The sequence below is a fragment of the Pararge aegeria genome, chromosome 12, assembly GCF_905163445.1.
Source record: "Pararge aegeria chromosome 12, ilParAegt1.1, whole genome shotgun sequence".
In the NCBI taxonomy this organism is placed as follows: domain Eukaryota; kingdom Metazoa; phylum Arthropoda; class Insecta; order Lepidoptera; family Nymphalidae; genus Pararge; species Pararge aegeria.
Window position 1 is genome coordinate 9,595,664 of NC_053191.1, and position 22,465 is coordinate 9,618,128.

The following is a 22,465-nucleotide window of genomic DNA, read 5'->3' on the forward strand; positions in this document are numbered from 1 at the left end:
AATATTATTAATTTAAATATTTGTAGGTATTATAATTGAGGAATAAAGTTCCGCTGGTAACACTATTTCGAAGCAGGAAAACATTTGGTCGACAGGGAATAAAACAAATAATGATATTAATACAAATACTACCAGCAACTCAAGCTATTTTATTAAGATGTTTATGACGTTTTGCGTCGGAATTATAATCCTTATTTTTAGGACGTCAAGGTTAATCATATAAACTGTTATTTTCAAATAATACTGCATAAGCGATGGTAGTATTCCCAAGATAGATAGAATCTATCTAACCGTTGCATTGGATTTTAAGCATTTATTTAAGAAAATAAAATTCAATGGGTAGCTTTATTGGGTTTGATTTCATATTTTAAAATATTTATAATAGTTTTGTTTATAATTCTACATCCTCCAGTACAATAAGTCTGGTATGTTCTCCAAATTTCGCCTCATGGGATGGGATCCTGAACTGCTTTTTGACATGTCTCCTAGAAGACCCATGAGGAAGCTCATGAAAAATCCAGCTGAATCTTTAGTTTCCATATTATTTTCGTCTGAATCCGCATCAGGATCACCGCCCTGAAAGTTTACATGTTTTATACTTACATATTATTTTCGAATCTTACTAGGCGTTGCATTATTTATATTGATATCGATCCATACTTTATATTATCTAAAAATCTCTTGAACAATCATAATCTATTCATATAGCTATTTTAAATCGTGAACATTACAATACAAAACTGTTAAATTCATTACTTAGTTACATGTACTTACGGCACTCGTGCCTTTTACTAATTTGCTCAAGAATTTTCCAAAAAAGGCACCGTTGTTGTTCTGAAAAATATATAATAATATAATTTCATTCATATAAAAAAGGAGTATAAAAAATATAAAAATACTTACCGCACCACCACCAGTAATTGTATCTAATGATGTTAAAAGATAGCTTGCTAATATCTCTCCCGGATTTTCCTCACCTTCAGACTGCAAGATATATTATTTCGATTAGGTACTATATTTTTTTTTATTTGGAATGTATTCATTTATTAATGAACCAACGAAAAATATATTACTAAATTTGCATCGTTGATAAATATATTTTAAGATTTCCCTTGTTCAGTAAATAAATGTAATTGCTTAGTAACTTTAGTAGGATGAGATGTTTTAAACATATTAAAAAAAACATACCAATAATCCAACAAAAAGACCAATTCCAGATGCAATCAGCGCGTTAAGATCAATACCATCACCCTGAAAAGAAAATTGAACCGCATACAGTACGTTGTTTATACAATAAACTATTCAATTCAATAGATTTCTAATATACTTACGCTCAGATTTGCAATAATTCCGCTTACTGTTGCGAGTAATGACCCTAAATCAGATTGTCCGTCCTCCTAAAACATTTTCAAACTTATTACTGCTGTAAGATGGGTCAATTGAAAATCTGGAAGTGCATTTGAGAAAACAATTGTTTTAAAGTCGATTTTGCACCTCTGAAGACATGGTACAAATTGTCAGTTTCTAGCGGTGTAACTATCTCTTCTCTTCCTGCGGGTCTCGTACGAGGCGACTAGGGAATGTAACGGAGAACACCAACCTGTCTGCCTAGCGTGGTGATTATTGGCAAACACGGGAGCGTTGGGAAAGGCTTTTAGGTCATTACTGGACTGGTATAGGCTAGATATTGATGGTTGATAATCTCATATAATAAGAACACGGCTGGCTTCTGTTGACTGCAGCATTCGTATGCCACCTGTAACTGATCATTGTGTGGAAACCAAGGTAGGTGCAGCGAAGTTTCGAATAAGAAATAACTAAATATTAATATAACGTTAAAATCACTATTATAAAACTTACGCCACCACTTAGACCTGCAAGAAGACCCAAAAGTCCACCACCCTCACCATCTCCTCCTCCAGGTGGTTCGTCGTAATCATCGTCGTCATCATTGTCCTCATCGATTTCAACAGAATTTTCATTCGATTTGTTTGTATCCTCTTCGTTTTCTAAACTTTCTCCAGTTGAATTATCTTCATTTGATTCATTTGAATCACTTTCGATTTCAATGTTATTTTTATTATCTTGTCGTAAAAAAGGAGGTGGCTTTAAGTCAGCTAAATAATCTGTAGTAATTTCATTATTAAAAATTGCTTCTCTTCGAATTATAATCTTAGGTTTATTGAGTCTAACGATTTCTCTCAAAAACTTCTGATTTGCTTTCTAAAAAAAAAATCATTCAGCTTGCATTACTTAAAGATCAAAATAGATTAAAGAATTAAATTCAATTTTATTTTAAACAATATGTGCTAAAGTGTTAAGAACGAGTATATAAAGTAGAAGTGACTTACCTTTAGTGATATTGAATAGGTGCACCGACCTAGAAAGTTTGCAAGTGCAAATAGATAGGTTTCACGCAAAGGGCAATACACACTGTTCAAGGCCTTATTAATAAAAGTAAGCGTGCAGAACAGGAAACTCCGCTCTTGTCGCTCAAGATTTTTACCAACTTGTAAAAAGGTGGCGGCGAGAACGTGTTTTAACAAAAAACAAAACCTCCTATATTATTAATTTATTTACGGTGCGTGTCTTGCTCAAACTATTAAATTTTTTTGTATACTTATTTTAAATGTGCATGATCTTTTTCGGGTTTAAGAGTAAAATGTTTAGCAGTGCAAAAATAGTAAGTATAACGATATTTTAAGAGCTAACGATAGAAACACACCAAAACACGATGCAAGTTTTAGTTTTCAATTAGTTTAATTAATTAGTCAGTAGGTACAATTTTCTTCTTAGTATCTCACGTGTTTGCTTTACTTCTCTGTAAAGCAGACACTTATGATACTAACAGGAAAATTGTTATCAGGCTCACGTTTTGCAACAGATTGTTAACGTCGACCTGTATATTAAAATATTATAACGATATTATAATATTTAAAAAAACATTCTTGAGTGTCAAATGGATCTCACAGAAGGATATTTGAAGAACGTGTGAGTAAAATTTGTAAATAATATTATAACATAGGTTAACATTAATGACACAATTCAATAGAAGTGCATTTAAAGAAAAGTAAAATGAATGATTGAATAAAACTTACATTGGAACTGCTTGATCCTGGAAGAAAAGCAGTTACTAAATTTAACAGGCTGAACAAATTGCTACCACCGCCGCCCGATGTATCGTTTTCTGGGTATGAGGGGAAGCTGTCTTCATTATCAAAGTCGTCTTTATCGTCTGTACTAGTTACGGAAGAATCGGTATTCTGAAATCATTGAAATTGGTCATTAATAATTTGAATACAAATGATCGTTGTTGGAAATTATAATCGTTTCTCCAAATACAGAATAAGTTGTAATTTAAGTCCTTTTCATCTAGACTTGTGTAGAAAAAAAAATGAAGTGGAATAACAAAAATTGAATCAGTTGGTAACGCGATCACAATCCAAAAAGTCAAACACGTATATGATACAGTCGTGATTATTTATTGTAGTACTGCATATTATATGCGTTTACGTGTCACGAGCATGTCAAGGTCAACGTCGACTTGAACCCAAAAGTTCTACCCGTACCCAAAATCGCTCAACGCGGCTCAAGATGTTGGTACATCAGATTAAAGTAGGTATCTACGTTGTGTACGTAGTGCGTGTCCTTTAGGCTTTGTAGGAATATTAGAAGTCGGTTTATAATCCGAAGTTAACTGGAACTAAAAACAAGTATTTTTTTTTAGCTGACGCAGATCTGATCTGATCAGTCCCAGTGACAGTTGTTTAAAACTTAATTATGAGTAAGTAGGATTATTTAAAAATAAGAAGCTGTCGCACACGAATTTGTTTAAGTTTTTTTATGTATCTTAATCACCCGTGTAGATATAGATACCCGAATAGATAGCTTATCTATGTGTCAAATGTCGTCATGGTTTCCGGGATAAGTCTCATTTCTCCGTCTCTAGGCTTAATGCCTATCTCTGTGCCAAATTTCATCAAGCTTCGTGCGGAAGTTCGGTTTCATACCTAGGTTATAATAAATTATATAGGTAATTTTTTGTACCAACCAAGTAGGTAGATAATTGTAATGTTACAAAAAATTACAATTATCTACCTACTTGGTTTTATAAAACTGTTTAAAGCAGGTAAGTTTGAACACAGAAAATAAATTCTGTGGTAAGATCTTATTTCGAATCCTCTCAAATTTCAATCAAATTATACTATTATAGCTGTTGCCCGAGACTTCTATTTACGGGACTAATTACCTACGTGAATATATATTTTCGGCTTTGGAAACTATTGATGATAAATGTTATCCCATACATGAATACCTACCTACCCAGTGACATTTACGGAAAGGTTTAAAACTGTGTTACCGTTACTCTCATAAAGAGAAAGTTATATAATTACGATCTACCTTATATGGAATTTTATAATTTTATGAAGCAAGGGCTCATGTAAAACTTCTTTGCGTATCAAAGGACGCCTCGATCAATTGCATCTGGTATAATGTTCATTGATTATTTTTTCAATATAACATTATTCATTTCGCATAAAATAGTGGTACCTAAGACCAACCAAACCAAAAAGTTTGTTTACGTTTACATCATCGGCCTACATTTTATTCGAATTCGTAGATTTTCTATCAAAAAATAAACTTAGTATAGAATGAGATGAAAGGCTGTTGCGACTGACTTGAATTACTTTACCACCCGCGGGGCGGCAATGAAGGTTTTTCCACCCGCAGTTTATAAACAACGCAAATTTTCCGAACATGAGATATCAAAAATAACTTACTGTTGAATCTGAAGAATCTGTTGACTGTCTTTTTATTCTAAAACCACTTGTTGGAAGACAAAAGGCATTGACTATCAAGGAAAAAGCCAATAGAACACCAATGTTGCTCCTCCGACCCATGACTATTACTGGCACCTACAATATATCAATTACATAATAAAAACACTGTTGCGGGAAATATATAACATTGTAATTCAACATTAATTACCTAATTACCACTTAGGAATGTGAATTGGCATTTGCTTAATTTGATTTGTTCCATAAAATCGTTAGGTAATTTATTACTTTAAGTTCTTTAAAAGTTAAAATTATTATATCCTAAGTTACTTTACTGCAACTTTATGCAAGGTCTTACTCTATCAAATATTATACGATTATTGGTCTAGCGTTAACCACAAGGAGTATCTTATAACGACGGTGGGTTTCCGTCCCGTAGGTAAATTTATACAGAAGGTTCCAAAACCATATTTTTTTGAATAACCTTCCTACTTATTAGAATTAAAGTCTGTAAGGAGAACTATTTCCTTTCTATGACGTAAAACGCTTTGAGACGTATTTTATTTAAAACCGAGTATGCAGCGGTGATAGCCTAGTGGGAGCTCGATTTCACTTTCGGGGGGCCGAGTTTGAATCCCAGCGCGCACCTCTAACTTTTCTAAGTTATGTGCGTTTTAAGCAGTTAAAATATCACTTGCTTCAATGGTGAAAGAAAACATCGTGAGGATATCATATCATATCATACATAATGTTCCAAAAGTGTGTGGACCATTCCGCACTGGGCCACCGTGGTGGACTACGAAGTTAACACCTCACTGTGGAAGGAGACCCGTGCCCTGTAGTGGGCCAGTAATGGGTTGATATGATGATGCAGATTTTTACTCCCGAACATCAGAAACAAAGGACTATCATACAAGCGACAACACCCGTTTCTCTTTCTTAGCGGATACCCAAACCTTTATGTCCGTAAATATAACAAACATAGGACTCTCATTCCTTCGTTTAGCCTAAATAAGAAATAAAAAGTAATCTACAAAGCTAAGTTAAGCCGTATTTGATCCTATGTCTGCCTCTGAAAATCGTCCCAAAAACATCGGTAGAGAATGCCCAGATGTGATTTATGTGCCTTTATTTAAAAGATAATCGGTAAAAAGAACACTGCCTGTATAAGTGGGTGTGTCTAACGAAGGTCCCCGATACTTCGGAGGTTACAGTTACGCCACTCGACTTGAGTAACCGACTTGTCGCTTTCCGTCCAACAAATTAACTAGCTATCATGTCCGGGGCATCCCGTCGTATTAACAGTTTCCTATGTTTGTAATACAACTTAGACACATTTAGCAGCATGATAGGTCCAAGTTGAATATTCCATCTCTGTCTTATACGAAACAGGGTTGTACGCGGAAGAACAATATTAATTAAGATGATGGTAACATATACCATACAAACATGCTTTAAATTGCATACTTTTAATAAACTGTAGTGGGAATCCTTTGGGAAAGGTCTACATATACAAATTTGAGAGAGATCTAATGCGAATCACTTGAACTAACAAATCAACACCATTAGTAACAAATAGTGATCACTGTTTCTTACTTACGTTTGGTTTGGTAGAGATTGAGACTGTCAAGACATTTAATAATCGGGTATTACAGGTCAGGCATATGGATATTTTTTAATTGGATACCACGTTCTTCACCGAGGGATGTGTAAAAAAAGGAATGCCAGCTTATTTTACCCAGGAAAATAATGATGATGAAAGTAAATTAAACTTACAAAGGACATCTGTACCTAAATCAAGAAAAAGATACGCGCAATTCATTAGATATTAACTCGATTTTGGATCGTTATTCTCAATACAATTATATCGTGATAATTATTTATTGAGCGTGTGACATAGCCTATAACTTACCTACCTACTTCCTGTTATACTACATATACCTTAAATGTTTTTTATGACTTCATTACAGAATGGAAAAATGTTTCCTGACTTGCAAAAAGTCACATTACCTTCTGTTTAGAAGTTCACAACACTCCACAATTTTTTTTATTTCACATTAAGACTCCCAATCTATGAAGATTAACTGTCACTTTATACTATTTAACAGAAACTATTAATTAATTAAGTGAAATATGTATCACAGTACATGAACCAACAAACTATAGCACGAAAGTAAATCGAGTTGAGGTGTTCTTGTGTACGCTGCTCAAGGTCCGAAGTGGTTTTAATTATAGCGAAATGTTATGAATTTTTTTTGCTTGCGTAATAAACAAGTGAATTTAATTTGTTTTCTTCATTTTAGTGCCACTATTTTAGAATTTCATTTACGGATATTTCTATTTATTTTCCATAATAAATGTATATATATTTATTCTTTAAAATATTTGTTTTATAAATATAACCTAAAATAAACTATTTAAAACTAAATAAAATCTAAAACGTCTTCGAAACCGCAGCGAGGCACAGTTCCTAAGATGCTGGATAATAAGTTAGCAGTTATCTGTGAATTATTTATTTGTGGCAGAGACCATCTTGGACCAATCTTATTCAAACATAGCGAAGAACATTTCCGACTAATTCCGACCTTTTAAACAAAAAAAAAAACAAAATCAAAATCGGTTCATCCGTTCGGGAAATACGATGCCATAGACTGACACAGACTCAACACACCGTCCGTTTTGAATCGGGACTTTAAAATAATAAGTAGATAAGGAAGTGCCCTTTTTGAGGATATAGGATAAGTCTGAAACTCAGTTTTCGGAAAATTACAATAATCCGCCTTTTTATTCGAACGGCAGTATGCACAGATAACAAGCTGCACAAGATTATAGAGTGTGAAAATCATGCATTTCAATGCAATAAAGACCGCTTTATTGAATTCGGGCATCATGGAACCCAATTGCTTGACATCAATCAATGGGCTTCCATTAGGTATCGGTTGACATGCTCCGATGATGATGATGATGTTTATGGTCCGATAGGGAAGTTTATATATATATATGGATCACGATGTCCTGGATTCCATTCACAGGTCAATCCATTAATTTTTAGGTTGGTATTTGCTTGCGTGACAAAGTGCTCCCTCACCCTCATTTTTAGAAAAGAGAAGGCATGTGCCCGGCCTTGCTTTTTAGTGGGTGCATATCCCACTTAAATAATCGACGGCCGGTTATATTTAAGACGGCCGATTGGCGCAGTTTGCAGCGACCCTGTTTTCTGAGTCCAAGGCTGTGGGTTCGATTACGACAACTGGAAAATGTTTGTGTGATGAACATGAAAGTATTTTAGTGTACGTGCTTACCTGTGTATTATAAGTATTTATTTTTATTATTCATAAAAATATTCATCAGGCGCCGTATTACCCATAACATTAGTATTGTCCTAGTATATTTAATTACTTATTTGTTATTTGTTTAAAACCACTCTGTTTCCGGAACCACCGGAATGGAATGAGCCGGACATTTACCCTGTATCAAAAAGGCCAGGAATATCAATATTTAAAAAGTAGGCTTCTTAAAAATTTAAACAATCATTTCATTCCCTCAGTTATAAAGACTAAGAGTGAATAAAAAATTAGTGTAAAAATTCAACGTCCACTGTGGCGTTTGTACATACGTTTATAAACGTGGGTATCTACAATGTAAAAAATTTACATTGTGAATACCCACGTTTACTATTTTTTAATAATAATGTAGAGAATGTTAATATTTATTCAGGTCTGATTAACTTCGGTCGAAGGCCAGCAGCAATACAGTCCGTCCCATTGGTCATTAATGATGAGTCTTCAGTAGGTACCTACTGCCTACCATTCGTTGACGACCTAGGTAAGTGTTTCTTAAATAATTACAGATCTGGTTAAAAGGGAGTTACGGTGGCTACCGTGACTCCCTTTTACTATTATTTACCTGACTTAATACACAAACGGTAGCCACCGTGCCTCCCTTATCTGACCTAACCCTGATCCGGGAAAAAACAATGGCGAACTCTTAACAAATTATTGTTAAGTTTTTTTTCTTACGTCAACTAATGAAATATGATAATAAATATATAAATGCAACGCATTATATGAATTCCTAAACATTTTCTTCTTATGGTTTATCTTTAAATAAGGTCAGGAAATAAAGATATTGTGGTTTGTTATTAAGTTGTTAACGTAGTGTTCGTACGTTTGTTTCTCTTTGGTTTCAAAGATTTTAAATTTTTGTTAATAATATTCGTTAGGCTAGTCAATTGAGTTCTCAATAAAAACCTGTGGAAGAGGGTTATGCAGTCAGTCAGTGTACAAAATGGTCAGTCTTAAGTCTGTGTAAAAGATCAACAAACCAAACCCGCCGACGACCCACCGAAATGGCGGCGGCTATGTTGTACGTACCTACGGTACGGCAAATTGGAAAATTAGTTCAGCGTGAGCGGAACAACTTCCGAAATAAACAAAGAAAACACTAACTGGAATACATGAGAGGGCGCTATTTGCCGGCAAAGCCGACGGCACTAAGCCATTATTATTTACACACTTTATTTGTACACTATAAAATGTTAAAGAAATAAATAGGAAAATTATCGCTTTTGTATTCTATACTTTTTGAGTTTCTTCAAAAGTACAATTCCTAAAATGGCAGCAATTTATTTCAGACAAGAGCTTAGGTGACAGCACGGCAGGTTTGGTATGTAATACTTATGTAAGTAACTTCTTAATTTATTGCAGGGCATTATGGAAAAACCGGAGAACGGACGATGGCGTGTCGATGGTTACCTAAAACTATTATTGAGAATAACACAATACGCTGGCTTGGCGCCTATTCGCTTCGAATCTACTCACCTGGGCACATTTGTCCGACTCTCCAAAGCGCACTATTACTATGGGCTTTTCGTGGTTACTTTAATTAGTCAGTTTACAATACGTTATATATTAGCTCTTTTAAAAAATTTATTTTGACGCGTTTTTAAAAATGATAATTTAGAAAAAAGAACCACTTACACAAGATTGGGAATTGACGACTTTCGTGGCACAGCGGAGAGCGCTGTGGTTTTATGTTTGACGTGACGTCGAGTACGATCCCCGGCAGGGCAAATTTGTGATTTATAATTTCTAAATCTTCTCTGGTATGCTCTGGTGGGACGTTGTTTGCCATGGTGGTTTCGCGTGGCTAGCTGGCATCCATTCATTCATTGAGCGTTCCGGTACGATGTCGCGTAGAATCCAATTAGGGGTTTGTTTTCACTAAATTGGTAACGAAACCATGAAATGAGCATTAAGTAGGATCCTCAAGCGAGCTGATTATTAATAAATAAATAAATAAATAAATATACTACGACAATACACATCACCATCTAGCCCCAAAGTAAGCGTAGCTTGTGTTATGGGTACTAAGATAGCTGTTGAATATCTTTATGAATATAATACATATAAATACTCATAATATACAGATAAATACCCAGACCCTGAAAAACAATTAATAAGAACTGATGTTTTCAGATTTATTGATTTTCCTATTATGTGTTCCGTTTGACGTCCGAAGTCCATTTAGGAGAGTACATCGTCTTCTTACCCTCGGTTTTTCGCTAGTTTGCGCTACTTCCGTCACGTGTCATGGCCATCAGCGCCACCCACGGCCTAATCTGGAACTAACTTAACAGCACAGAGCAAGCCGCTATACTTTTGTCATTGTTGCGTCGTTTTTCCATACCGCGCGTGTATCGCTAGATTTTATAATTGGAAAACTTAGTAACCGACCCCATTTCATTGAAGTTTAGTAGTTAACTTTCAAGATAAAAGTAGAAAGTTACTGAAATTTTTAATTTAATTATTTAATTTATTTAGTTTTTTTTTTTTCCGTTACGTGAGGTTGTTCATGTTCGTTATTTGAAGATGGACAATAGTGAAATAACCGCGTCAGAGGGTAACCACGCGGATGATTTTAGTGATCGTGATTCAACTCGGTTACAAAAAAGTGATAAATCGCAAGTGTCGTCTAGAACGTCGAAGTCATCTTCGAGTTCGAGTGCTACTGAAGATGAACCGCCGTCGAAAAGACGGCGCAGGAATCGCTCTCATAAGACATTGCGAGATATTGATCAAAGGTTTGAAGTATTATCGCATCAGCTGGTGAGTCACATTAATAATATGTTTTGCGCGAATTACGCTGTAATGCAACCAAATTCTGGCTCGCCGGTGGTGCCTGCATCAGGACCAATAAAGCCAATAGATGACCCGTTTTTGCGTCCGTCAGTAGATTTAAATGACATTGCAGAACTTAACGTGTCAATTAAGGAACCGTCTATACCTAAAGCGAACCCTGACCGCGTCGCAAGGTTAACTTCTATGCAAAGATTTGACTCGGATTTGACAGGTGCAGAAGAAATATGCAGCTTTTCCAGCGTTCACAGAGCTGAAGGTAAACGAGGAACTACGGCATTTAGAGGATCCTTTTGCACCACTTAGATGGTATCAGATGGAGCGTAGTTTTGCGGCGTTGTCAAACGTTTTTTTAGCCCAAAATGAGTTTGTAAATGTAGCATTACGTAATTTAATTGACTGGTCGGCAAAACCGGATGCTCAACTTACATCATCTACTATTTACGATAAGTTAAAGGAATTATTTGGCAGTGATTCTAATTACAAATCTATTTCTCATGACATATTACAAATGATTTGCGGGAAATGTGCAGATGTATTAGAACTACGGCGGAAAGAGCGGCTTAAAAGCTTAAATGGCATCTTTCCAATATTTTCGCGAAGATATTGGAAAAATACCACCCTCATCTGAATATATGTTCAGCCCTCAGAGTTTGTCTGGTTACATTCAGAAGATAGGCGGTATTGATAAAATTGAGAAAGATTCGGCGCCTGGCACTAAATTTGCTGGACGTTCCAAATCCCCTGTGCGTTCAAAGTCACCAGTCGCTTCTACGTCCCGTGAAAAGCCATTTCGGTCTCAACAAAATAAACCTAAACAGGGAAAAAATAAGAAGAAAAGTTTCGACGATCGAAGGAAAAGAGGGGGGCGCAGAGACGAATCTAACAAAGGTAGACGTAAATGATTCGAAATTTCAGGGGGGTTGTCTGATGTTTTATCGGGAAGTGTGGGCCCGGTTAAATCCACCCAAAGTGATTCTCAAATTAATTTTTGCCGCCCGCATTCCTTTCACACAGACACCACCTCGTATTTTCCCGACGTCGAGCGTCATGGAAAAATTTCGAACACCTCTCTCTTCGGTGATGTCTGTAGAAATTCAAGCCATGATTCAGAGTCATATTCTCGAACCTGCCCCTTTAACCCCATCCTTCATATCCCCGCTTTTCATTGTTACAAAAAGCAGGGGAAAGAATCGGGTTATATTCAATCTAAAGGCGCTAAATCGATTTATGCAACCGAAAAGTTTCCACCTTTTTCATCATCATCAAATACCCAAATTCCTACAAGCAGGGGACTGGATGGTCAAACTCGACTTAAGTCAAGCGTATTATCATCTGAGAATTTCTCAAAAACATCGCTGCTTTTTACGCATAAGTTACGGAGGTCAGTTGCTCCAAATGACATGCCTCCCCTTTGGTTTGGCCGCAGCACCAAAGATGTTTGCATCAGTCACGAACTGGACGGCCGAAGTGTTACGCAGCAAGGGCCTGCGCCTGATCCTATATCTGGACGATTACTTGATAGTGCATCAGGACAAAAATACTTTAAAATCGCAGGTCCAGTTAGCAATAGAATTCCTTGGAATATCAATATGGAAAAATCCGTACTAACCCCAACAAGACGAATGGATTTCCTGGGAATTTTTTGGGACACACAGGCCAATACCAAGAGCTTGCCCCCAGACAAAGTTTCCAGAATCCGTCAGTGCCTATTGTCTCGCTTAGCAACCGGCAGTTGGACCCTCAAGCAGGCGCAACGCCTCTTAGGGTTTCTCAACTTTGCGACCTTCATCACCCTCCGGGGAAGATTGCATTGCCGTACGTTGCAGCGCCACAGCAAGAGTCTTCAGAAAAATTCCCGTCCGATAATGTTCACGAACGAGGTACGAAGCGAGCTAAAATGGTGGTTACAAAATGTAAGCCAAAAGTCCTTTCTTCACTCCAGGTGGTCCCCAGTCAATTACCTGGTCACAGACGCATCGGATGTTCAATGGGGGGCCATAGTGAACGACAAAAAACTAAAAGGCCTTTGGAAACCAAATCAACGAAAGTGGCACTGCAACCTAAAAGAAATGTATGCAGTAATAGCCGCAATATCAAGGGAAGAAAAAGGTCTCAGGAACTCAACGGTAATTTTACAAAGCGACAACAAAACAGTAGTATCGTATATAAAAAACGAAGGGGGAACGAAGTCACAGACTCTTCTGAAATTAACAAAACAGCTACTGGCATTGACGGACAGCTTGAATGTGGTACTAGTCCCTCACCATCTTCCAGGGCTGTACAACACGGAAGCCGATCATCTCTCTCGAAACCGAGGCGGCTCCGAATGGCATCTGCTGAGCGAGGCGACCAACAAAATATTCACTCAGTGGGGAATTCCAGACGTAGACCTGTTTGCCTCACAAGAGGCTCACGTGGTGTCCAACTATGTTACTCTAGACTTGTCAGACTCGAGCGCTTGCTATCGGAACGCGTTCAGCAGATGCTGGACTTACGACCTAGCATGGGTTTTTTCCACCACCGGCGCTGCTCCCACGTGTGTTACACCACCTCAACTCAGCGCAAGGAAAGTTTATAATAATAGCACCGAGGTGGGAAAAACCCTTTTGGCGTCCAGATCTGAAGACCCGCGCCCTAGCGCGTCCTATGAAAATCAGAAACCTGGAAACGTCATTGGTGGACACGAGGACAGGACGCCATCCTGCCAAAGTACACAACCTACAGCTGGAAGCCTGGATCATTTCGGCTGGGACTCGCTAACACACAATTGGTCAACGGAGGAAATACAACTTTTGTCAACGTGTTGGAGAGCATCTACACTCAAAACATATACTCCCATATGGAATAAATGGATAATTGGTGTAATCAAAATCACTTAAACTCTAATCGTCCGGTACCTGCAGATGTAGCCCGATATTTAGCAAAGCTTTTTCTTAAGGACCAGTTAGCATACCGAACTATTCTGGTTCATAAATCAGTTATAGCATCAATTTGTGAAACAATATCAGATATTAAGATTTCTTCTAACCATTTGGTTAAGCATATTTTAAAAGCTGTATCACTAGCCAGGCCAATCCCACCAAACTTGCCAATATGGGAAGCAAGAGTAGTAATTCAGTTTTAAAAAAATAAAAATCCTAATTTAAAAAGTCTACGCGTACAGCCACTATTTTGTTGTTAGCTTCGGGTCGCAGATTGCACGATTTGACCCTCTTACATTGTGACTCTAAGCGGTTAGAGGACGATGGAAAGTCTATAACCTTGCATCCTGTATTTGGCTCGAAGACTGATTCAGCGTCATATCAACAATCAAGTTGGACGTTACTCGCTTCACCAGATAGAAATATATGCCCCTTATTTTGGTTACGGGCTTTGATAGATTTGTCTAGGAACGTTAGAGGCTCCTTGACAAATTTGTTTATAACCACAAAGGACCCACGTAAACCAGCTAGTACTGTCGTTATAGGTGGATGGATAAGACGAATTTTATCCGAAGCTGGAATAAAGGCTACACCTGGTAGTTGTAGGTCGGCAGTTGCATCTCTCAACTGTTTAGAAAAGTATCCTGTTAATGATATTTTAGCTAAGGCCAATTGGCGCCATGAAGATACCTTTAGAAAGTATTATCTCAGAGAAGTGAGAGTTATGGATCATAACAAAGATATAGAATCAGAGAAGTCACTTTCTGAATTATTTGCTGTGACTAGTAGCTTTGGGAGTTTATAAGCAGAAAACTTGTAACTGATTTAGCAAAGTTAATTATTTGGCACTTATTGCATACAAATTATTGATTTTTTTTTTTTTTTTTTTTTCTCTATCTTTTGATGATTATACAATACAATTATTGATCACATTGTTGCATTTTACTCAGCAAGCCACCAGGAGATAACAAACAGATCTCTCATAAATGGACTTCTGACGTCAAACGGAACACATAATATAAAAATTTTACCAGTAAATAAAATTTGTATTATGTTTCCTAGACGTCCGAAGTCCAAATAATTTCTTCCTGGTGTACCCTCATCATTATCATTATGAGCCGAACAATGACAAAAGTATGGCGGCTTGCTCTGTGCTGTTAAGTTAGTTCCAGATTAGGGCGTGGGTGGCGCTGATGGCCATGACACGTGACGGAAGTAGCGCAAACTAGCGAAAAACGAGGGTAAGAAGACGATGTACTCTCCTAAATGGACTTCGGACGTCTAGGAAACATAATACAAATATTATTTACAGGTAAAATTTTTATATTATTGTATATGATTGCATATATAAGAAAAAGAAATGGCGAAGATGTTACCGATATTATATCTTTACATTTATTGAACTGCCTTCTATCAGTTCCACCTCTATTGTTCGCTGCGATGCACGCTCTAAACAGGATCGAAACATTTTTAGACTGCCTAATAAAAATTACAAAGGTAAATAAAATAATACGACTTGTTTATCCTGTTTGTCCGTTTACGTGTTGTTATAAGCCTAGTCTTTCCCTCATGCCTAGCTCTGGGCAGAGCCCACCTATCGAAAAGCTCGCATTCTTTTCTCGATTAGTAGACTTCACACGGCTTTGAGAGCGTTATAGAGAACTCTTAGTCATGATGTTTTTCTCACGATGTTTTCCGTTACCGTTAATGCACGTGTCATTTTTATTGTTACATTAAAAACGCATTTAACTCCGATATGCTTATATATATGACCCCCGAAAGGGAGTCGAAGGTAACGAAAATTAACCTTAATTTGCTATAATAATCCGCGAAAAGTAGGAGAATCTGTATCATGTATGGTACCTACTCATTTATAATTTCTCAGGAGATGTTAACTTGACAATGAATAATTTTTAAGATCTGTATGGTTTCGAGTATAAAGATTGAAGAAATTATTAATTACACCATACAGATTCTCATGCTTTTCGCGGAGTATAACAAATAAAGCACAAATAATTCTCATTATATATCATTGAATTCCGCAAAGTGAAGCATGCTTATATCCAAGTTTAGAGCTAATTGGGAGCCGAAGGCCTAACGCTTCTTTTATTTAGCCAACCTAACTTTATTGTACTGGAAAATAGTAATGTATTGTACACTTAAGTCTATTAAAGATGTTAGCTTCAGCTAATGATTCATCATTATTTAACAGCCAATTGGCGCAGTAGGTAGCCCTGCTTTTTGAGTCCAAGGCTGTGGGTTCGATTCCACAACTGGAAAATGTTCGTGTGATGAACATGAAGGTTTTTCAGTGTCTGGGCGTTTATCTGTATATTGTGTGTACCTATTAGTGTCGTAGTATATATATTTTATTTTATTTTATTAATTTTCAGATACCCATAGTTGATGCGAATGATGTTTCAGCACCTAAATATCTGGTGCCGATAGTGCTTCTTTGCAGTACATTAATTCTAACGACAGCCGTCCTGTTTAAAGAAAACATCTGTACGTATCTACCTACTCAGCTACTACTACACGATACTACACGACAACTTACCAGTATGGTAACTGGATATGGAAACTTACCATACTGGTTCACTCTACTTAAACAAACCTATTTCACATGAATTGTCACTATGATATTTTGTTTTTTGATGATGATGATGAACTCAACCTTAAAAAAAGGAGGTTCTCAATTCGACTGTATGTTTTATATATATATATATATATATATATAACATTAAATTACATTTATGTTTTTTTTTGTTTGGTACATTATAACTCAGAGATGGTCCCGTTTTAATTTGGTGAAGATTTGTTGAAGGGATCCAAAAGAACTCTTCTATCCAAAATAAATATTAAAGACACACCTATAGCAATTTGGCAACTTTTGAGAAATAAATGTATTCTACAACATTTTTAAATCTGTGCCAAGTAAAATGTAGAAAATTACTTGTAATTTTTTAATTCGTTTTGGATTATTAGTATATTCTTATTTATTCTGCTTACCAATAGTGTAGAATTAATAATATGAAAATTAACCTTAATTTGCTATAGGTACGTCGCAAAAAGTAGGAGAATCTGTATGGTGCAATTAATAATTTCTGCAAACTTTATACTCAACACAACACAGACCTTCGCCAATGTAGGAACCTACTCTTAACGCACGTTCCGCTCCGACACCAGAGCAGAAAAATGTTGAAAATGTTGACCAATGAATAACTTTTAAATTTTTAACATTTTTATAATACCTATCATGGAATTCTCTGAATAATCTATATCTATATCTTATAAGTATTTAAGTAGGTACATTATTCATTCATCGGCTATCTTAGTACCTCTAACGCAAGCTACGCTTACTTTGGGACTAGATGGCTATGTGTGTTTTGTCGTAGTATACTTTTCTTTTTTTTTTTTAATTCAGCAAATTAACGCCTGCTTCTATCCAATAGTGTAGATATTAGATATTACTCAAATAATTTCAAGACATCTTATACCTTATATAGTATTATATATTCATATTTTTTTGGTTTATTTTTATACGATAATAATTACAGAAAATACAAATACCTACTAATATACAAACAAATATGACCTAAGTAGTAGTAACTAACAATAATCTCTATTTACCAAAAATATAACAAGTCCTGTACACTTATGGGCTAGGTTTGAGTATCTCAAAGGAGAAGAAAACGACTGTTTGAAGAAGGTACGTACTAATATTCATATATTTTTTTAGATGGTATACTCTTTGCCGCATGCAAAACAGTTATATTTAGCGAGCTACTCTTGTTGGAACTGCAATTTTCTTATATAGCAGAGTTAATCAACACCAGATTTCAGGATGTAAATAGACGCCTCAAAGAGATTGTGTGTCAAATGCAACAAGAAGGTACATTGCTAGTTATAACGTATTTAAAAACATAGTTTTCCTAACCGATTTCAATCAAGTCAAGCCAGTCAATTTTCAGAGAGATGTTCATTATTTCAAGTTGACCGACTAATATGGTGCTGTCAGTTTAAGTATGACAAACCTGTCACTGCTGGAAGTACCGATTGGGCGGACAAATTTATTAAAAGAGGCACCAATGACGCGCGTCCTCCGTATCCTGAATGTCATATCACATCAATGTGATTTATATTGTTGCGCTCTGAGTGAATCCACAAGGATCGTAGTGTGGGTTATTCGTTACGGGAAAAAGATAATTAAATAGCATAAGATATAATATTTTTCTTTAAAAAGCTACACTATCGCTGCTATACTAAGTGTTAGAATGAGAATATATAAATAAATAAATAAAACACCTGCACAACTATTTTGACGTTGTGCCACTTTAATATGTAAGGCGAATGTTTTTTTTAATGCTTAATAGGATGATCCGTTTCTTCCAATACACTGCGCTAAAAAACGATTTTATTAAATTAACCTATTGCTGTTGTGGTGACGACAGATTAGAATACAGTTTTCACCACTCCCCCTTATCCCGCCGGTATCGTATGAGGCGACTGACGGAATACAACGGAAAACGGACAGCAGCGTCCTCTTTGTTACTACTACCATCTACGATACCTGTCTGCCCAACGTTGGACGTGTTGATTATGGGCAAACCCTCCCGTTGGGAGAGGTCTTTATTCCAGCAGTGGCTATGATTATGACGTGAACCTATGATTTTTTTACAGACAACATGGTCCCATACCGTAGATTGCAGGTGGCTCATAAGATCCACAAAATAAACAATTCGTTTACAACAACGACCAATGTGGCTAAAGAATTAAACGACACAGAAAATAGCTTACTGTTCCTTCACATCGTTGCCTTCATCGTGCAATTCATTATATCTGCTACAAACTTACTTGAAACCTCTTACCTAAGGCAAAAGATAACAGGTTTTCTATCTTATTTATCTTCATAAATATTTTAGTATATCTGTATTTAGTGTTTACCTATCACTGACTTTAAACAGGCGAATGTTTCGACATACTTCGACTGAGTACGAGGAATGATATACTGGCGATGTTTAGGTCTATTTATATCTTTATTCATAAGACACACCAGCAATTAACTGTAACTACATTCATAAGAAAATTAAATTATGTGTTTGAACAACAAGTTCGAATCGCAGCACGCACCTCTAACTTTTCTAAGTTATGTGCCTTCAAAGCAATCAAATATCACTCACTTCAATGGTGAAGGAACATGCCTGAGTTCTAGAACCACAGGCCACCAATGTGCCACTGGGCCATCTTTGTGGCCTAAACCCTTCTTATCATAGTGGGAGTAGGAAACTCCCACAATGATGATGAATTTAATTTTTACCTATTGTTAATTGATTGATTTAAGAGGTACACTCTTTTAGTTCTAATGACAATACTTAATTATTTATTTAAATATATAATAATTTAACTTTACGTTTTTCTTTCAGTTTCAAGTCCAAGTAGTAACAGTAGAATCATATATTTCTCTTGCTGGATTTCGTATGAAATCGTAAAAGGTTTAGTTCTAATAGAGCCTTCTCATGAACATCAAGAACAAGTAAGTATCCACCTAATATATATTATACCTAACTAACGTCTGCGTTTGATTTTGTTTTTTGATGTGGCATTCAATTTAGTTGTAGTTCTAAAAAAAATTAAGTATTAAGTATCGCTAAGCCTTAAACAAGGGGTTTGCTGCTGTCCGCTGAGGAGTTCTGTCCTATATCTCCAACCACATTCATCAGACACATAAAGTTTGGGCAAAATTAAACACACATACCTCTTTGTACAAAAATAATTATTTAAATCGAATCTCCCAAAGGAACCGAGTTTAATGTCGGGATAAAAAGTATCCTATATTACTTCTTACACTTCCAAGAATAGGTGTACAATGTTTCATGAGGATCGGTTAGGTAGTTTTTGCGTGAAAGCGTAACAAACAAACTTACATTGACATTTATAATATTAGTAGGGATAGGGATAGGGATTATGTAAACAGTAGATTGTGCTACAAGGGCCTAAATCGATCCTCGACTATAAGATCAACCCTCGCCTTTGCTCGGGTGATAGCCATGTCGGATAAGATAGGTTTCATGCCCGAGTTACACACTCTGCTTTTCACTTCGATTGCCAGGAAAGTGCGAGGTCTTAGGTTCGGTTCCTCGGTCAGGTCGAAAGTCAATATTTAAGTGAACGAAAAAATGGGGTGAAATGGGATAGTGAAGAACTGCTCTATTTCGATTTTAAAGAAATTAATTATTCGCTAACTTATATAATACGCGCCACCCTTTTTTATTTAAAATGAATGCACAATTATAATTAATAATTCATAAAAAAAGATTTTACCTATCTCTTACAAAAAATTTTAACATTAAAAACACGCGCCTATAACAGTCCTAACAAATAAAAGAATAATTAAAAGAAATAGATGCTTACTTACTAAGAATAATTAAAACGAATAGCTGCTTATAAATAAATATATTAATGTGTTGTAATATAGGTGATTAAAGTTTCTACTGATATTTTTGTCACTAAGTCTACAAACCTGAAATTTACAAAATAGGTTTCTATATTGAGCTATATAATAGATACAGTAAAGAAAATATTTTATTCAAATCTACCCCTAAATATGTAAAACAGGGGTTGGAATTTTGTTTGAAAGTCCTATGCTTTAGAAAGTAGACACCAAAATTCGCATTTAGCATAATCATTTTAAATAAATAGGCTAAGTCTTAGGTATGCACGTTCTGTCGTACAAAAGACCAGACGTTTGTAAAGCTAAAACCGGCTCAATAGAAGAAGGAAAAGAGAGGGATCACAAAAGGTGGTGAAGGGCTAGGACTGCAGCAACTTTATAATGGTAGGAATTGGATCTGGTGGATACGACAATATTATAGTTGCTAAACTACGTTAGATGTTAAACTTTAGTAGGGCATTGAAATAATTTGTCGAACAGACTTAGCTCTGCAACATACGCGGTTAAAAAGATACGTCGTATGACAGATATAGAAAATGCCAGTCTCGGTTTCAGTTACTTTCACAGCTTTATGTCCTACGGCATATTATTATGGGGTAATGCTGCTGATATTGAATCAAATAACAAAAAAGACCAAAAAAAACTTATTTATAATCCACTCATTACTTGACGCTACATTTTAGAGATCAGATACAAAGTCAAAGGTCGATACACCCATAATGCCTAAGTTTTAAATAAAGCACCCAATACGCAAACCGACTCTACCTAGTACCTTACATAAATGGCAATGTTTATTTCTTAATAGATGAAACTGACAAGAATTCTGGTGGCTGAAATTATGACACATGTGACCTCTGAAAGCGATTTGATTCTGGATGCAATTACTAACTTTTATAAACATTTGCTGCTTAACAATTTTGCATACTCAACCATGGGCGTTTTCAATCTCGAAAGATCACTTATATGCAAGGTAAATACAATTTAATAAAATACCTATCGTTTGTATTGGTTTGGTAGTCCCTGACGCAAAAACGATAAGTTTTACGTGTGTGTGTGTGTGTGTGTGTGTGTCGGTCTGTAGCATCGTAGCCGATCTGCCGAACCTTTACACCAGACCAGCCAAGAGAAAACTCATTCATTGAAGATTGGCGCACTTCACACGTCTTTGTTAATATTATAGAGAATTCTCAGGCATTCTGGTTTCTTCGCGATGTTTTCCTTCACCACTAAAGCAATCGAAAATCATAAGTTCATAAGTTGTGTACACTGTTCCTTGGGTGAGACTCGTGAGAGAGGTGGTTGAGAATATAATCCTCAACGAGTCAGTGTAACACGTTGGGTACTTACCGAATCGTCTATTTTAGTTTTATACATATAGTATTAAGTAACCAGGTATAGATAGATAGATAGATAACTACTTATTTAAGGTTACATAGAATATAATACAGCAAAGTACATTAATTTCAGATCGTTGGCGTTGTTATAGCAGTTATAGTTTTGTTCATATAGGTAACTATCAAAACAGATAAGAATCAAGAGTGAAATCTGCTTTTCCAAGGAAAATTCTATATTAAAAATAAATCTATTGCACAATTAATACATAGTTTCTACTGTGATACAATTCATGTCATGGGATCTGTATCAGCTAACCACATATTAATGAGGACTACCGTTTTACTTGCTGGCGGGACACGCACGGGACATTTCTATTCAAGCGTCTAATGAGCAATGACTGAAACCTTGTTGATATGATTTCTATGATTGAAACTAATTTATGGAAATATACCAAGCATGCACGGGTAGGTAACGTGGACGGACGCAGGCCGGCGCATCGCGGCTAGTCTTAATTTGTTAACATCGAGAATGTAAACAAAACTTAGGTTCTGAAGAAATTATAATCGGTATTTTATTTACCTTCTATTCATTACAATATTTAGTTTTAAAACGCACACAAGTGTATTATTTTTATTTTAAGCCATATCGTTGTTATTTTTTTTATTTCAAGTAGGCCTACATATAATTCCAATTAGATAACTCAATAATAATTACAAAGTAACATTTGCAATAAATATAAGCCGTCTATAACTGTTCACTTATGGGCATGGTACCCAAAATGCAGGCGCTATTGACCCTTTGTATCTACTTAATCTTTGATATGCAATAAATTAGCACTTG

General features: G+C 35.9%; 2 protein-coding genes across 3 annotated transcripts; one reads left to right on the plus strand and one right to left on the minus strand.

Moving 5' to 3' along the window:
• Positions 1-399: 399 nt before the first annotated feature.
• LOC120627918 lies at positions 400-9,830 on the minus strand. Its single transcript, XM_039896043.1, has 9 exons — positions 9,758-9,830; positions 4,782-4,916; positions 3,099-3,263; positions 1,861-2,208; positions 1,332-1,397; positions 1,189-1,251; positions 904-984; positions 775-834; positions 400-576 (listed from the first exon to the last, which is right to left on the minus strand). Exons 2-9 carry the CDS (start codon positions 4,899-4,901, stop codon positions 400-402), a joined length of 1,080 nt encoding a protein of 359 aa, XP_039751977.1. The 5' UTR covers positions 4,902-4,916; positions 9,758-9,830.
• Positions 9,831-15,210: 5,380 nt separating this feature from the next.
• LOC120628284 lies at positions 15,211-22,211 on the plus strand. Of its 2 annotated transcripts, XM_039896581.1 has the most exons (7): positions 15,211-15,336; positions 16,233-16,344; positions 17,579-17,731; positions 18,520-18,726; positions 19,263-19,372; positions 21,096-21,260; positions 21,758-22,211. In XM_039896581.1, exons 1-7 carry the CDS (start codon positions 15,280-15,282, stop codon positions 21,797-21,799), a joined length of 846 nt encoding a protein of 281 aa, XP_039752515.1. In that variant the 5' UTR covers positions 15,211-15,279; the 3' UTR covers positions 21,800-22,211. The 2 variants fall into 2 exon arrangements, with proteins under 2 accessions (XP_039752515.1, XP_039752516.1); XM_039896582.1 differs by lacking the exon at positions 17,579-17,731.
• The last annotated feature ends 254 nt before the right edge of the window (positions 22,212-22,465 follow it).

Bases quoted from the DNA above. Each gene is read 5' to 3' on its own strand.
- LOC120628284 (XM_039896581.1), top strand. From the start codon at position 15,280: ATGCACGCTCTAAACAGGATCGAAACATTTTTAGACTGCCTAATAAAA. The intron at 18,727-19,262 runs GTTTTCTATCTT...TTTTTCTTTCAG, and splicing joins CCTAAGGCAAAAGATAACAG to TTTCAAGTCCAAGTAGTAAC. The intron at 21,261-21,757 runs GTAAATACAATT...CATTAATTTCAG, and splicing joins AAAGATCACTTATATGCAAG to ATCGTTGGCGTTGTTATAGC.
- LOC120627918 (XM_039896043.1), bottom strand. From the start codon at position 4,901: ATGGGTCGGAGGAGCAACATTGGTGTTCTATTGGCTTTTTCCTTGATA. The intron at 1,252-1,331 runs GTAAGTATATTA...TTTTCTTTTCAG, and splicing joins GAATTATTGCAAATCTGAGC to GGTGATGGTATTGATCTTAA. The intron at 577-774 runs GTAAGTACATGT...GTAAACTTTCAG, and splicing joins TAGTAAAAGGCACGAGTGCC to GGCGGTGATCCTGATGCGGA.